This window comes from Budorcas taxicolor, chromosome 5 (genome assembly GCF_023091745.1).
Source record: "Budorcas taxicolor isolate Tak-1 chromosome 5, Takin1.1, whole genome shotgun sequence".
Classification (NCBI taxonomy): Eukaryota; Metazoa; Chordata; class Mammalia; order Artiodactyla; family Bovidae; genus Budorcas; species Budorcas taxicolor.
Genome location: NC_068914.1, coordinates 122,450,038 through 122,467,975, shown reverse-complemented (window position 1 = coordinate 122,467,975; position 17,938 = coordinate 122,450,038). Strand labels below are relative to the sequence as shown.

Below are 17,938 nucleotides of genomic sequence, written 5' to 3'. Positions count from 1 at the left end.
TGCTTTACTATCATATTAAAAATGATGTACAAATTTTCAAAAGTAAAGACATTTTATTGTGTTCTATCAAGCAACTACAATTAAGAAAAAATATTCCTTTTCCCTTATGAGGATACAAAAATTTTTTAAAGTTACAGATTATAACTACTAACATAATTTTTCAACTACAAGGGGCATTCATTAGAATGTCAAATCAACACAGTCACCTTTCAGTTTTGTATTTAAAAGGAATAACTACATACCTCTTTTCTTTTCTTTGCAGCAGTATATAAGAGAGTCTGGGCTGCTGTGGTAGGAGAAGCATAATCTTCGAAAATATCTAAGATTTTAGATTTTAAAAGTTTAAACCATGTTAGCAAAAATACAACTACTTATTATAGTTTAAACCTGACTGACCACTACTCCAGAACCAAGAAATAAAACAGTCCATATATAACACTGATTATAAGCTAAGAACATATCATGACTGCTCTCATACACAACAATATTTATCAAACTCTATAGGTTGTCCTTTTAAATAATCATATTAAAACAAACAATACAGTTCCACTGAGGATAGGAAAAATGCTTTACCTCTATCAGAAAACAATAAAAATGTATTTACTGTTTACTGTGTGCCAGGCTCTGTTCTAAGCTCTGGGGATACAAATATCAAAAAAAGATTCTCATCTTGCTTACACAGTACGAGAAAAAAACAAACTGATTACACACAAACGCACACAAGACAGTACAGCTGAAAACACCGCAACTCAGAGAGGTTAAGTAATTTGTCCACAATTACACAGTAAGCAACTAGGCCAGTATTCACATCCAGACTGTCTTAACATCAAGGCCTGAGCTCCTTCAGTCTGTTTTTTTAAAAATATTTATTTATTTCTCTGGCTGTGATGGGTCTCAGTTATGGCATGTGGGATTATCAATCTTTGTTGGGGCATGTGGGATATTCTAATTATGGCATGTAGGATCTAGCTTTCTGACCCGGGATCAAAACCAGGCCCCCTGCATTGGGAGCATGAAGTCTTAGCCACTGGGCCGGCAGATAAGTCCCTCTCCTTCAGTTTTTACCAAATCTAAAAACACCATTATTAATATCAGTCAATATACTTAGAAGTATTTTATTCATATAAATAACTGCACATGACAAAAATATAAAAAGGAGACTAGTAATTGTCTCCCCCAATAGCTTTCTAAAAGTAAAATACACACACTAGCCACTGTGTTCTAGTCCACAGAAGGAAACTATTAAGGAAAAAAAGACACAACCTAGTCTTGAGCTATCCATATTCTCTTTTAATCAATAAAATGTAACACACAGAGCTCTTAACTATTATATTTTCCAAAACCTGAAGTACTTTCTTATTTAATATGAAGAGTAAGTAAAGTAACAGTAGTTTTCAGAAAGCTAAACAAATACACTGCACTTATAAAAGTTCACAGGTATAGAAAAGCCAAACACTAAAAAGAATGCCTTAAATAAGACAGAAGAAAGATTAGCAAGTAATTCTGTGCTATTTAAAGCACTGTGCATGTGCCAAGTCACTTCAGTCATGTCCGACTATGCAGTGCTATGGACTGAAGCCCACCAGGCTCCTCTGTCCATGGGATTCACCAGGCAAGAATACTGGAGTGGGTTGCCATGCCCTCCCCCAGGGGATCAAGTGGCACAGGGATCGAACCGACATCTCTTAAATCTCCTGCATTAGCAGGTAGGTTCTTTACCACTAGTGCCACCTAGGAAGCCCATTAAAGCATTAGGAAGGGGAATTAATAAATCCTGCATTATGTATCATGATTTTGAAAAGGAAATGATAGAATGGAAGGATAAACCAGTGATAAATACTTTTGCATTTACTATTCTCACACTTCTGCTTTTCCTGTACTTTGTCTCCAAGAGAAAGAGGCACTTCCTCACTTAATAATCAAATAATACTAAACATAAAGCACTGTGGAAACAACATGGACCAATAATCTGGCATCTATTCTAGTAGGCTTAGTTCAGGTAACCAGAAACACATGTCCCAAGAAGAGGAAAGCACTGTGGTCACAGTCCCTTCAGCATGCCTTAGGTAATGCTAGTCTTATCATTATTTATTTGAACATTTCACTGAATGCAGACTAGTGCCAAGAACTTGCAAAGTCGTGTAGGGTTGTAGAGGAATGGAGAATGCAAAATAAAGCAAGACAGACCACCAGGTGGTCAATATTGAAATTTGATTGGCTGATTCTCTGCAACCAAAGATGGAGAAGCTCTACACAGTCAGCAAAAACAAGACTGGGAGCTGTCTGTGGCTCAGATCATGAACTCCTTATTGCCAAATTCAGATTTAAATTGGAGAAAATAGATAAAACTACTAGACCATTCAGGGAGGACCTAAATCAAATCCTTATGATTATACAGTGGAAGTGACAAATAGATTCAAGGGATTAGATCTGATAGACAGAGGGCCTGAAGAACTACGGACAGAGGTTGGTGACATTGTACAGGAGGCAGTGATCAAGAACATCCTCAAGAAAAAGAAATGGAAAAGGCAAAATGGTTGTCTGAGGAGGCCTTACAAATAGCTGTGAAAAGAAGAAAGCTAAAGGCAAAGGAGAAAAGGAAAGATATATCCATTTGAATGCAGAGTTCCAAAGAACAGCAAGGAGAGATAAGAAAGCCTTCCTCAGTAATCAATGCAAAGAAATAGAGGAAAACAATGGAATAGGAAAGACTAGAGATCTCTTTAAGAAAATTAGAGGTACCAGGGGAACATTTCATGCAAAGACGGGCACAATAAAGGACAGAAATGGTATGGACCTAACAGAAGCAGCAGGTATTAAGAAGAGGTGGTAAGAAACACAGGAAAACTATACAAAAAAGATCTTCATGACCCAGATCATCATGATGGTGTGATCACTCACCTAGAGCCAGACATCCTGGAATATGAAGTCAAATGGGCCTTAGGAAGCATCACTACAAAGCGAGTGGAGGTGATGGAATTCCAGTTGAGCTATTTCAAATCCTAAAAGATGATGCTAAGAAAGTGCTGCACTCAATATGTCAGCAAATCTGGAAAACTCAGCAGTGACCACAGGACTGGAAAAGGTCAATTTTCGTTTCAATCCCAAAGAAAGGCAATGTCAAAGAATGTTCAAACTACTGCACAATTGCACTCATTCACATGCTAGCAAAGTAATGCTCGAAATTCTCCAAGTGAGGCTTCAGCAGTACGTGAACCGAGAACTTCCAGATGGTCAAGCTGGATTTAGAAAGACAGAGGAACCAGAGACCAAACTGCCAACATCCATTGGATCATTTTAAAAGCAAGAGAGTTCCAGAAAAACATGTACTTCTGCTTTATTGATTATGCCAAAACCTCTGCCTATGTAGATCACAACAAACTGGAAAATTCTTCAAGAGATGGGAATACCAGACCACCTTACCTGCCCCCTGAGAAATATTTCTGCAGGTAGAAGCAACAGTTAGAACCAGACATGGAGCAACAGACTGGTTCCAAATTGGGAAGGGAGTACATCAAGACTGTATATTGTCAACCTGCTTATTTAACTTATATGCAGAGTACATCACGTGAAATGCCAGGCTGGATGAAGCACAAGCTGGAATCAAGACTGCCGGGAGAAATATCTATAACCTCCAATACACAGATGACACTGCCCTTATGGCAGAAAGGGAAGAAAGACCAAAGAGCCTCCTGATGAAAGTGAAGGAAAAAGTGAAAAAGCTGGCTTAAAACTCAGCATTTAGAAAATAGGATCATGGCATTCAGTCCCATCACTTCACGGCAAATAGAGTGGGGAAACACAGAAACAGCACCAGACTTTATTTTCTTGGGCTCCAAGATCACTGCAGATGGTGACTGCAGCCATGAAATTAAAAGACACTTGCTCCTTGGAAGAAATGTTATGCCGAACCTAGACAGCATATCAAAAAGCAGAGACATTACTTTGCCAACAATGGTCCATATAGTCAAAGCCATGGTTTTTCCAGTAGTCATGTAAGGATGTGAGAGTTGGACCATAAGAAAGCTGAGCACTGAAAAATTGATGCTTTTGAACTGTGGTGTTGGAGAAGACTCTTGAGAGTCCCTACAACTGCAAGGAGATCCAACCAGTCAATCCTAGAGGAAGTCAGTCCTGAGTATTCATTGGAAGGACTGATGCTGAAGCTGAAATTGCAATATTTTGGCCACCTGATACAAAGAACTGACTCTCTAGAAAAGACCCTGATCCTAAGAAAGATTGAAGGCAGGAGGAGAAGGGGACGACAGAGGATGAGATGGCTGGATGGCATCACCAACTCAATGGACATGAGTTTGGGTGAACTCCAAGAGTTGGTGATGGACAGGGAGGCCTGGCGTGCTGCAATTCATGGGGTCACAAAGAGTCAGACATGACTGAGCAGCTGAACTGGACTGAACTGAAGATAGTCCCTGCCCCCAGATAGCTTCTTCACTGTGGGAGAAACAGTGGTACACAAGTAACATCTTCCTATACTAACTGCCTGAGTACGCATGAAGTGATTAATTCATACTGGGAATAAAGAGGAATGAATTTGGACAACCTATAGAGTTCAGCAGCCTCCAGGAAGATGCAAGGCTAAAAGGACCCACAGAGAACAGAGCCACACACTGGTGTCAACAAAGGTAATTTTCTTCCCCTGAGGAATATTCAGTCCCTAGGATAAGGACACAAACTATATTGCGGCATTCCTAAAATAGGCAGAAATGCAAAGGATCTCCCAGACCAAGAACAAACCTAAATGTGTAGCCCAAAAGTCATAGAAAGGAATGGACTCTGTAGATCAGCATCACAGTAGAAAGAGTTGCATAGAGATGATACTGCTTCAGCATCCTTGAGAGGGTTAGATAAATAAAGTAGCTTCTCATCTCAAGACCACTGGCTCAGCCGAACATCAAAACTTTCACGAGTTTTGTAATTTATCATGCAAAGCAGAACTCTGGGAATTTCACAAAGTAATAAATCTACTCAAAAGTATAAATTTAGTTATACTACTTCATATAACCAGGAACTGATGAGGAATAAAATAATTTCAATTACCAAATTTCATCCTTATATACTCATATGGATCTTCCTGCCACAGTTCTTCATCCTCATCTTTATAGCACATCACAGAAAAAATCACATCTTCAGAGATATTCTAAGAGAAAAAACAAACCAATAAATGGATATAGAGTATTCACATTTGGGGAATATTAATAATGAAAGGCTTTACGAAGTCAGTTTTCCAAACTGTCATATTAATGTTTCTAACATATCTTTAAGATCTGTAATAAGATAACACTAAACAAAATCTATCCTAGACACCAAAGATAAAAGAATTTGCTTTACTTTTCAGCTACCATCTTAGAGATTACAGAATTAAAGAACGCATACTTTGAGAGGAAAAAATTTAGTTCCTAACATCTTCAAATTATCCAGTTATCTGTATGTAAATATTACTTTATTTATCAATGGTCCATAACTTTTCATTGATTTGTCCCTTATCAATGCTGAATTAATCAATGCTTAACAATGCTGAATTCTACCTTTAAGTAAAATTGATACAAACAGAAAACTTTAACTTTTGCTGTAGAATTTAACAACCTAAAAACAGAAATAAAAACCTACAAAAGAAAATGGTCATGTATCAGCCTGCATTTCCTACAAAAGAACACTACCTTAACTACAGCCCTGGCGACTGGTTTCAAAATGCTGTTATACAAAATACCTCATTTGATCCTAGCAACTTGCAGGTAAGGAGGGGAGAAAAATACTATCTGACGTATCAGAGGAAAAACAGAGGCTAAATGAGATTCCAACGAAGATCAACTCATTTAACTTGAAGGCCTCATTCTTCTCAAATATTTAAACTTCTAAACTCTTTATATGAAACAAAAGATACTCTTCTGAAATTATTAATGAAAACAAAAATATGTTAAATACAAAATCTTGGATTAGTTAACACTGACCTTGTCTAGAAAATTTTTAACCAGAGGATAATTTCGGAGACCTGCTCACTGACACTAACCTGTATGTGCGGCTTCATCTGCTTCCAAGTCACAGAATGAACAACTCCTTGGTTGAGATAGTTGAAAGCTTGCTGAAGAACACGGGGAGCTACATACTCTTTCTGCCTATACTGGTCTAAAATTTTTAGTAGTACCTACAGGAAAATAGGAAGAGAAAACATAGGAAAACAAACAATTTTAAAGTTAACAGGAGGGGCATTTTAGGCATGACATAAAATCAAGTCAGAGGTTACAACAGAGATAAAAAAAAACTAACAGATTTTTAGAGAAATAAATATTTTGTGAGAAAGCACATGAGCTTAGATAGGTCCTTGTTATACTGAACTGAAAGGTATCTCACTGTGATTTTCTGCCATTTACCCTACTTCTAACCTGTGGAAGTATTCAAAATAAGCCTATATTCTATTCCACATACTAGCTCTTCAAATAAATTAAACCTACTGTAAAATAATAGACTTGACTAAATGAACACTGAAAACACTATATCCATATAGTGAGAGACACCATAAACAGATTTTTACTATTTGACAAAGGTGCATTTCAACTAGAAGAGAAACGAGGTCATTCAAAAAAAAACCACTACTGGGATAGTTGACTAGGTAGCTCCTAAAAACTTAATGTAGCTCCCTAACTAAACTTCACACCAAAATAAATTCCAGATGGGGAAAATATTTCAACAACAACAAAAAAAATGAAACCATAGAATAACTAAAAGAGTGTGGAAATTTTTTATTTTATAATCTCAGACCATGGAAAGTCTTTGTAGAAATAACACAAAACTGAGTTTTTAGAATTTTTTTTTTTTTAAAAACTGTTTCTAAGGAAGGAACCATGTCCAAAGCCACTGCAATGACCCATGTAGGAGGCTGCACTACCACATAGCCCAAGTATTCCAGTTCCTGATCTCCAGAGTCCTTCACTACAAGCAAGCTTATCTCTCTCTCAACTGATGCATAAACTTAAAAGTGTTCTTTTAAAATACGTACAAAATTTATAAATTCAGAACATGAATTCAGTTCAAGTCACATAAAATTCAGGCTTATAAAATTTGTCAGAAGTCTTATCACTGTGGCGGATTCATGTCAATGTATGGCAAAACCAATACAGTATTGTAAAGTAAAATAAAGTAAAATTAAAAATTTTTTAAAAATTAAAAAAGAAGTCTTATCACCAAGAAACTTTCTGGAATTCAGACTAAAAAGGGACGCTACTGAACACAGTTCTCCCTAATATGGCTGTGGTTCACGCGAAGCGCGGGTGGTAGCAGATGAGCCACAACACTAACCAAAGGAACAGCTTTTGATTTAAAAAAAAAAACATTAAAAAATATCAGGAATATATACCTTAAATGACCAAGGTTCAGTTGATGGCATGGGTGCAGTTCAGTTTAGTTGTTCAGTCATGAGCGCCATTTTGTGAACGGCTTCCACGGCATGGATGCAACCGCATGAAATTTAAATGCGTGTATTTATACATGTTTACGTGACACTGAAAACCTCTACTGAACACACTATAAGAAGGCATCAATTTTAGGATGCTTACTGGGGCTTTAATAGCAGTGGAAAGAGCAGAGAGAGAGCTGACCAGCTCCCTGATTATCCTGGTATCCACAACGAAGTACATATTCCAGTTCAGTTCAGTCACTCAGTCATGTCTGACTCCTTGCGACCCCATGGACTGCAGCACGCCAGGCTTCCCTGTCCATCACCAACTTCCAGAGCTTGCTCAAACTCATGTCCATCGAGTTGGTGATGCCATCCAACCATCTCATCCTCTGTCGTCCCCTTCTTCTCCCACCTTTAATCTTTCCCAGCACCACAGTCTTTCCCAAGAAGTCAGTTCTTCCCATCAAGTGGCCAAAGTATTGGAGTGTGAGCTTCAGCATCAGTCCTTCCAAAGAATATTCAGGATTGATTTCCTTTAGGATTGACTGGTTGGATCTCCTTGCAGTCGTAGGGACTCTCAAGAGTCTTCTCCAACACAACAGTTCAAAAGCATCAATTCTTCAGTGCTCAGCTTTCTTATGGTCCAACTCTCACATCCTTACATGACTACTGGAAAAACCATGGCTTTGACTAGATGGGCCATTGTTGGCAAAGTAATGTCTCTGCTTTTTGATATGCTGTCTAGGTTCATCACAGCTTTTCTTCCAAGGAGCAAGTGTCTTTTAATTTCATGGCTGCAGTCACCATCTGCAGTGATTTTGGAGCCAAAGAAAATAAAGTCTGGTGCTGTTTCCGTGTTTCCCCACTCTATTTGCCATGAAGTGATGGGACAGGATGCCATGATCTTCATTTTTTGACCTTTGAGTTTTAAGCCAGCTTTTTCACTCTCTCCTTCACTTTCATCAAGAGGCTCTTTAGTTCTTCTTAACTTTCTGCCATAAGGGTGGTGTCATCTGTGTATCTGAGGTTATTGAGATTTCTCCCAGCAATCTTGTTTCCAGCTTGTGCTTCATCTTGCCCAGCATTTCACATGATGTACTCTATGTATAAGTTAAATAAGCAGTTAACAACATACAGCCTTGACGTACTCCTTTCCCAACTGGGAACCAGTCCATTGTTCCATGTTGAAACCTGCACATCTGTTGCTTCTTTACCTGCATACAGGTTTCTCAGGGGGCAGGTAAGGTGGTCTGGTATTCCCATCTCTTGAAGAGTTTTCCAGTTTATTGTGATCCACACAGTCAAAGACTTTGGTGTAGTCAATAAAGCAGAAGTAGATGTTTTTCTGGAACTCTCTTGCTTTTAAGATGATCCAACAGATGTTGGCAATTTGATCTCTGGTTCCCCTGTCTTTTCTAAATCCAGTTTGAACATCTGGAAGTTCTCAGTTCACGTACTGCTGAAGCCTCACTTGGAGAATTTTGAGCATTACTTTGCTAGCATGCAAAATGAGTACAGTTGTCCAGTACTTTGAACACTCTTTGGCACTGCCTCACTTTGGGATTGGAATGAAAACTGACCTGTTCCTGTCCTGCGGCCACTGCTGTGTTTTCCAAATTTGCTGATATACTGAGTGCAGCACTTTAACAGCATCATCTTTTAGGATTTGAAATACAAACTGTCTAATGGGCCTTAAGGCAGAAAGCGAAGAGGAACTAACTAAAGAGCCTCTTGAGGAGGGTGAAGGAGGAGAGTGAAAAATCCGGCTTAAAACTCAAGGATTCAAAAAACTGACGTCATGATATCCAGTCCCATCACTTCATGAAACAGATGAGGAAACAATGAAAACAGTGACAGACTATATTTTCTTGGGCTCCAAAATCACTGCAGATGGTGACTGCAGACATGAAATTAAAAGACACTTCCTCCTTGGAAGGACTTCCCAGGTGGCTCAAGTGGTAAAGGACCCGCTTGCCAATGCAGGAGACATAAAAGATGCGGGTTCAATCTCTGTATTAGGAAGATCACCTGGAGCAGGGCATGGCAACTCACTCCAGTTTTCTTGCCTGGAGAATCCCTTGGACAGAGGAGCCTGGTGGATTATGGCCCATAGGGTCACAAAGAGTCAGACATGACTGAAGCAACTTAGCATGCACGCACACTCCTTGGAAGAAAAGCTATGACAAACCTAGACAGCATATTGAAAAGCAGAGACATTGCTTTGTCAACAAAGATCCCATCTAGTCAAAGCTATGGTTTTTCCAGTAGTCATGTAAGGATGTGAGAGTTGGACTGTAAAGAAAGCTGAGTACTGAAGAACTGATGCTTTTAAACTGTGTTGTCAGAGAAGACTCTAGAGAGTCCCTTGGACAGCAAGGAGATCCAACCAGTCAATCCTAGAGGAAATCAGTCCTGGATATTCATTGGAAGGACTGATGCTGAAGCTGAAACTCCAGTACTTTGGCCACCTGATGCAAAGAACTGAGTCAATGGAAAAGACCCTGATGCTGGGAAAGATTGAAGGTGAGAGGAGAAGGGGATGATAGAGGATGAGATGGTTGGATGGCATCACTGACTCAATGGACATGGAGTTTGAACAAGCTCCAGGAGTTAGTGATAGACAGGGAGGCCTGGCATGCTCCAGACTGTGGGGTCACAAAGAGTTGGACACAACTGAGGTACTGAACTGAACTTAATGGGCCAATAAAATAATTTGTGAGAAAATTATAGCCATAGCTTTCCTGAAACACTTCAAGGTAATTTTTAGAAATGATAATCCATAAAAGGAATTACTCCATCTAAGATGTCAGGTTTTAAGTATTTAACTATCACTGACAATAAAGAAGACTAATATGCAGAGATTGATAAAAATCTAGAAACACTTTCTTTATCATTAAAGCCTTTTACTATGTCTGATTAATCTTTGTTTCCTTAATACAGCCCTGATATAGCCAATGCTCAATCATTATTAAATTTCATGTGTTGAAACAGAAACAAAAATTTCATAATTCAAATGGCAATACAGATAATCCAGTCTTCATGTCCATCTATCCTTTGTAGTTTGTAAACATTAACATCCTTGGAGTATTTCTTAAGAGTTCCTAATTTTCACTGTATAGAAAAGTTCCCAAACTTCCACAAAAATGTGTAAGCTCTCAGCTGAAAGTCTACTTCTGAGTTCAACTCCTCTTGAAATAGATCAATTCCTATTACCTAAATCTTCCGATATAAAAACTTAAAACAAAGATGTGTAGGCTTCAAGAAATAGAGGGTAAGAAACTGATATGAGGTCAGAAAGTTAACTGAAGAACATGATCTAATACTGGTGACTGCTGTACAAGTTATCAATCAACATACTTGAAAGGGCTGAGCCCAGCATCAAGGAGGGGTATTCTTTTTTTTGTTTGTTTGTTTGGGAGGGGAATTCTGGCAGTAGCTACCCTAGTACATTTGCTTCTAAAACTGACAGTATTGCATTAGATTCCCAGAGCTGCCATTTCATCCTTAAAAATAGGTAATGTATTAATTAATATTTTATAATCTACTTTTAAATGATAGAAGTGACTTTAACTACTTTCAGTAGTAATCATCCTTTTATTTTAAAAATGTTAAGTTTATTACCTGTTGAATTCCCACTGCGTAAGTTTTCAAAAAGAATTCAGAAAATTCAAAGTATTCTTTTGTGACATTTCCTGGGCTTCCATATCTTGAAACACAAACAGAAAATGTTTAAATATTCAGAATTTTGTAAACAAAACATGCTCATTAGTTTAAATACTTTTTGATAGATACATTCTATTGGGGCAGAAAACTAACACTTTCCCTTTTATTTAAAAGCCCTGAAATCAAATTATGACAAGCAGCACTTAAGACTCCAGGCCATACTTAAAATTTCAGACAGAAATATCATCTCTCCATCCTTTTTTACAGAGACTAGAAAGACCCAGCGAAGACCGTTCACCTCATTACGATCTCAAAGCCTATGATCACAGTGAAGCCTGCTTTAAAACAAGCACAGGGTAACTTTTTGCCCTCTAAAGAAAAATAATCAAATACCATACAGCATCGAGGGGACCTATTCAATTTTATTATATCCAATACTGAGATGCTAACCACAGATGGTAAATCTAATAACCAGAATTACCGTTCAAAGAGTCGAGCTACAATGTGTAGTGCCCACTTCTTACATTTCCACCAGACTAGTTCTGGTCTATCATCCTCATCAATCTGCAGAGTCTCCTAGGAGGACAAAACACCCAGATAAAACTCCTACAATGAAAAGGTTTATGTGACTAACAAAGGCAGAATAAATGTTGATATAAATTAAGCAATATTAAATATGAATTAAGATTGCCATACAAATGCAAGTTCTTACTTTACAGATTGCTAGGTAGGAATTAAACAAACAAAACTTCAACTAACTAGTGCTATTGTTCACATTTATCTCCTATCTTTAAAAGGCCCAAATAAGTAGAAAACAAAATACAAAACATCACATCCCTCAAGGAAACTCTCTGGGATACCAAAAAGTTCTATATCTTGATCTGGGAGACAGTAACACAAGTGTCAGTCTGTCAAAATTCACTGAACTGTTCATTAATTTCTGTGCATTAATGAGTATAAACTAAACCTCAACATAATTTGTCCCAAGATATAGACAAAGGAAGGAATATTGAGACATTTGGAGATAAACTCAAATTTTAAAATATTTTATAATTTTTATAATTTTATATTTTTAATATATTTTTATTTTAATATGTATTATAATATATTTAATATAATTATATACATAATTTTTAAATTTTAATATATTTTAAGTTAGTTAATCTGATTAGTTATCTGAGTTAATCTGATAGATGAAATACAGTATCACATTTATTGCAGATAAAAATGAGACACCATCTTTCACCTATCAAACTGGCAAACTTAGAATTTAACAAAACAGTATCAGTCACTGTTTATTAAAGTATAAGCCAATACACTGTTTCTAGAAAGCTGTTTTCAAGATCTGTCAAAATAGAAAATTATAGCCATTACTTTCTACTAACTTTTAATAAACTATAATCTATAAAAATACTGAATCACTATGCCAAACACCTGAAACTAATATAAGATTGTGAATCAACTCTACTTCAGTTAATTAATTTACTAATTAGCTAAATATCTGTCAAAGCCTAAACACAGCAAGGAGGTTACCCAGACAAAATAATCATATATGTGCATAGAAATCTAACTACATCCTTATAGTTAAACCTATAACAAGCTAAATATCTAGCAAATGAAGCATTAAGCAAAAATGTACCATACAAAAAAATTCAAAATCGTCCAAAATATTTCTAAGAAATTTTAAGTGAAAATTAATATCAAAACAGTACCCACTCCAGTATTCTTGCCTGGGAAATGCCATGGACAGAGAAGCCTGGTGGACTACAGTCCATGGGTCACGAGAGGCAGACATGAGTGAGCACACACGCATGCACACAACTGTCTACATATATATATATATACCGTTTTTACACACATCATAAAATATAACTGTTCTTCCTGACAGATTTCGTTAATGCTTCTTTTTCTGTATACCCTTTTTAATCACTTTTTAATAGGATTTTGTCAGTAGAGCCTTTTTAATCACTTCTTCCTTAAAGATTTTATAGTATTTTCTGTAGGAAAAAATATGTTGTATATGAATGCAGAGAAAAAAAGAGAATGATTATCAAGTTTTAAAAATGGCTATCTATTTTTAGTAGGATTAAACAGTGATTTTATTAATTTTGTTTATCTGAATTTTCTGCAGCTGAGTATGTATCATAAATTATTTTTATTACAGTAATTTTTTTTCCCCCAAATAGCAGTCTGGGATAATAATCAGTCTACCACAAATAACCCAAATCCAACTTTTCCCAATTCTTCTTAGAAACAGAAGCCCTTTCTTACAGGAGGAACAGTCCTGTCAATAATAGTTCGGAAGATCTCCATCCATGCTGTCATGGTTTGGTTATTCACCAGTTGAAGAGGCAATGCATACTGAAAACAAAGGACAACAATATCAGACAATAATTCCTCCCCTCTAAAAAATCTGCAACTCATCTATATAGAAAGGCTGAAATACATGGAACGTCTAACACTTGACCATGAAAATAGTAATTTCAGATGATTCAACCTAAAATTTAACTTAAAACAGCTCTATAAGCATATGTGTGTAAGTTAAATTTTTTAAATCTAGAAAATATACATGCTATAAATTATTTCTCTGAGCTCCTCCTTTTTTTCAGCCATGCTGTGCATCATCCGGGATTTTAGTTCCCCAACTAGGGATCAAACCCATGCCCCCTGCATTGGGAGCACGAAGTGTTAACCACTGGACCTCCAACGAAGTCCCTGGTACATTTTTAAGTAAAAAATAATAAAAATAATACAGAAAGAGGTCATTTATTCAGTATGAGACTCTAGATAAGTGATTTTTTACCATTTACCACTTTGGGTGTCAAACTTTATCTTTCCAGCTTTATTGAGATAGAATCGATATATAACGGTATGTAAGTTTAAAGTACACAACATGATCATTTGATACACATATATATTGTTAAAATACTTTTACAACAATGTTAGTCAATACTTCCATTACCTCATATAATTATCTTTTTATTTTTGAAATGTAGTTCATTTAAAATATTACATTATTTTCAGATATACAAGTGACTTCACTATTTTTATAGATTTATATTCCATTTAAAGTTATTACAAAATAATGGCTGTATTTCACTGTACAATACATCATTGTTACTCATTTATTTTATACACAGTAGTTAATATCTCTTAATCCCATATGCATCTTGACCCTCCCCACTTCCCTCTCCTGTTAATCACTAGTTTATTCTCTGTATCTATGTATCTGTTTCTGTTTTGTTACAAACACTTGTTTATTTTTTAGATTCCACATATAAGTGATAACAGTATTTGTGTTTCTTTGCCTGACATTTTGCTAAGTGTAAAACACTCTAGGTCCATCCACATTGCTGCAAATGGCAGAATTTCATTCTTTTTATGGCTGAGTAATATTCCATTGTATGTATATGCATGTACATAAACATACAATATCTTCATTCATTAGTCTATTGATGGACACTTAAGTTGCTTCCATAATACGGCTGTTGTGAATAATACTGTTACGAACACTGGGGTGTATATATCTTTTGAATTAGTGTTTTCATTTTTTCCAGATATATACCTAGCAGTAGAATTGCTGACCATATGGTAGTCCTATTTTTTGTTCTTTGAGGAAATGCCATATAGTTTTTCATAATGGCTGTACCAATTTACATTCCCACTAATAGTGTATGAAGATTCCCCTTTCTCCACATCCTTGTCAACATTTGTTATTTGAAGATTTTTTCATGATAGGTATTCTGAAATGAGGTGGTATCTCATTATGGCTTTGATTTACATTTCTCTGGTGATAAGCAATGTTGAGCATCTTTTCAAGTGCTTGTTGACTATATTTCTTGTTTGGATAAATGTCTATTCAAGTCTTCTGCCCATTTTTTAATTGGGTTTTTGTTGTTATTGTTATTGAGCTATATGAGCTGTTAATATATTTTGGATATTAACCCCTTATTGCTAATATCATTTGCAAATATCTTCTCCCATTTAGCAGGCTGTCTTTTTGTTTTGTCAATGGTTTCCTCTGCTGTGCAAAAGCTTTTAAGCTTAATTAGGTCCCATTTGTTTTCATTTCCTTGTCTTAGGAAACAAATCCAAAAAAATATTGCTATGATTCATGTCAAAATGTGCTACCTGTTTTCTCTTTTAGTTTTATGGTTTCCAGGTCTCACATTTAGGTTTTTAATCTGTTTTGATTTCATTTTTGTATATGATATGAGGAAATGTCCTCATTCATTTACATATGACTGTCCAGTTTTCCCAGCACCACTTACTGAAGGGACTGTCTTTTCTCCACTGTATATTCTTGCTTCCTTTGTTGTGGATTAACTGACTATATGTGCATGGGTTTACTTCTGAGTTCTCTGCTCTGTTCCACTGATCTGTAAGCTTGTTTTTGTGCCAGTATGATACTGTTTTGATTACTGTGTATTCGCAGTGTAGTCTGAAGTCAGGGAGTGTGATATCTCCAAGTTTGTTCTTTTTTCTCAAGGTTGCTTTGGCAATTTAGGGTTTTTGGTAAATTATCTGTTCTACTTCTGTGAAAAATGTCATCAATATTTTGATAGAGATTTCAGTAAATCTATAGACTGCTTTGGATAGTATGGACATTTTAACAGTATTACTTATTCCAATCCAAGAACACAAAATATCTTTCCATTTCTTTGTACTGTTTTCAAACTCCTTCATCAATGTTTATAGCTTTCAGAATATAGGTCTTTTACATCCTTGGATAAGTTTATTCCAAGGCATTTTATTATTTCTGATGCAGTTGTAAATAGGGATGTTTCCTTAATTTCTCCTCCCATAATTATCTTTTTGTGATGCAAACTCATTTTAATGACTTTAATGAAAATCTTTCCTTCAAGAAACACTTTTTTCAATTAATTTTGTCTACACTGTGGTATGATATCACAGTCCACTACACTGTATTACAGTGTACAACTCCCCTCCCTACTACACCTTGAGCTACAGATGAGGCTTAGCACCTCTGCATCCATGCATTCCAAAACCTGCTACATGCTAAGGATATAATAAGTAAAGCTTCATTCTAATTGAGGGGGGAGAAACATTTAAATAAGAAATTACAATATGGTGTGATAAACAGAACAGATAAAAGCATTACAATATTGACAAGAACACCCATGAGGACCATGTTAACGCAGCCTGCTAATAGAAGAGACAACTTCTCTGGAAGAAGTGATATGCAAGCCGAGACACAGAGAATGAGCACAAATGGACCAGGGCAGAAAGGAGAAGGAGGGTGCTCCAGGCTGCACAGTGCCTTTAGAGGCTCAGCAGTGACAAGAGGACATGACCTGCTCATGAAGCTAAAAGAATTTCCATATGGCTGGAGTGTAAAGAACAAAGCTAAAGCTAAATATAGCATAAGATGAGGTGAGAGATGAAAGGTTTTATAGGCCAGGTGAAGAAATTAACACTTTATTCTAAATGCAGTGGGCAGTCAGTTGGTTTTAAGATGGAGCAAAGAGGAAGAGCAGGCTCAGGGTTAGGGGGAAGATAATAATGAGTTCACTTCTGGACAAATGAGTTCTGAAATATGTATGAAATATTCAAGAGCCCTGTACACAATAAATATTTAATAAATGCTTACACAAAATCAATTTCATTATATCATACTTTTTATAACAAAAATTTTTCTGCCTTTTCCTTTATAGACAATCATTCTTTACTTACATAAACAATGGAACTATGCCACTTAAAGCCTTCTAAATTTTTGCTTCCAGGATTCCTCACTGAAGAATATTACTATATCAGCACACAATAATTACTGAAATGGTTTAAAATGATGAGGGGTTTTTTCCCAGATTTTTTAGGTTTTTAGCACATACATGTTAAGAAAAAAAAAATTAGATTTTTCTCTCTTAGCAAACCAAGTAGAAGTAGAGACTTTAAAAAAACTATTTCATCATCCTCTGTCTTACTTACAGTTCCTGGCTATGCTTCTCCCAGTGGGAAAGGGAAGTCTGGCTTTGAATAAATGGGATATTACTATGTCTAATGGTAAGACATCTCACTGAATAAAAAATATTTGCCCCAAAGTGATGCTCCTGAGAAAGATTTCTGAACAGAAAAACAAAACCAAAAGCATCATACATCTTCCTAGTTTATTACTTTTTAAAAAAGTAAAAAAAGGTGAAGGGATATGTTTTCTTAGTATTCTAGTTTCTTCTCTTTTCTCAGAGGTGCCTCCTTTCCCCTTCCCACTCCCCTCAAAAAGGCAAAGTTGAAAAAAACACGAACATCCTCCCTGGACTGTCTCTATTAAAAGTTTAAAAGGTGAGGCTAAAAATATAAATCCTTATTAAAGTGAAATATTTTAGAACAATATAAAAGTACTTCAGTCAGATAGAAGCCAAGAACAAAACCAAACTATCCCGACTCTCTAGCTTGATGAAACTACCCCCTTCCCATGACTAAGTTAAAAAAAAAGCATGAAATAAAGCTTTAATCCACTCATCACTCAAATAGTTTAAACTGATAGCAATTATTCTTTCTCCACCCAGATCTAAATATCTTACCCAAGCCTTTCAAGGATTAAATTTTAAATATTTTTATATTTAAAACATTCCATATTAATGTTCATTATAGCTTTCAATTAAGAAAAAGGAAATTTTTAAATGAAGGTAAATGAGTCACTCAATCCCATTTGTTAGCTTTAAATTGGGTCAAATGCAAACAAACTACCATCAATATGATTTCTCAATAAAAAAAGAACTCTTCTTTTCCTTTCTCTTCTTCTATAATTATAACTAATCTACAGGCAGAATGCTATGGACAGATTAGTCAAATCATCAGGTTTTAGGACAGTTAACTGCCTTGTTTCTTCCATACTCAGACTTC

At 36.1% G+C, this 17,938-nt stretch overlaps 1 protein-coding gene across 1 annotated transcript in view; it reads right to left on the bottom strand.

The window, feature by feature from the left end:
• Nucleotides 1-17,938, bottom strand: part of IPO8 (importin 8) — a 66,889-nt gene that overhangs the window by 35,122 nt on the left and 13,829 nt on the right. Inside the window, exons 6-11 of the mRNA XM_052640168.1 lie at nucleotides 13,349-13,438; nucleotides 11,559-11,653; nucleotides 11,036-11,120; nucleotides 6,029-6,163; nucleotides 5,059-5,158; nucleotides 243-319 (exon numbers count right to left, since the gene is read on the bottom strand). Of these exons, the coding sequence (XP_052496128.1) occupies nucleotides 243-319; nucleotides 5,059-5,158; nucleotides 6,029-6,163; nucleotides 11,036-11,120; nucleotides 11,559-11,653; nucleotides 13,349-13,438 (582 nt within the window). The remainder of the gene's footprint in view (nucleotides 1-242; nucleotides 320-5,058; nucleotides 5,159-6,028; nucleotides 6,164-11,035; nucleotides 11,121-11,558; nucleotides 11,654-13,348; nucleotides 13,439-17,938) is intronic.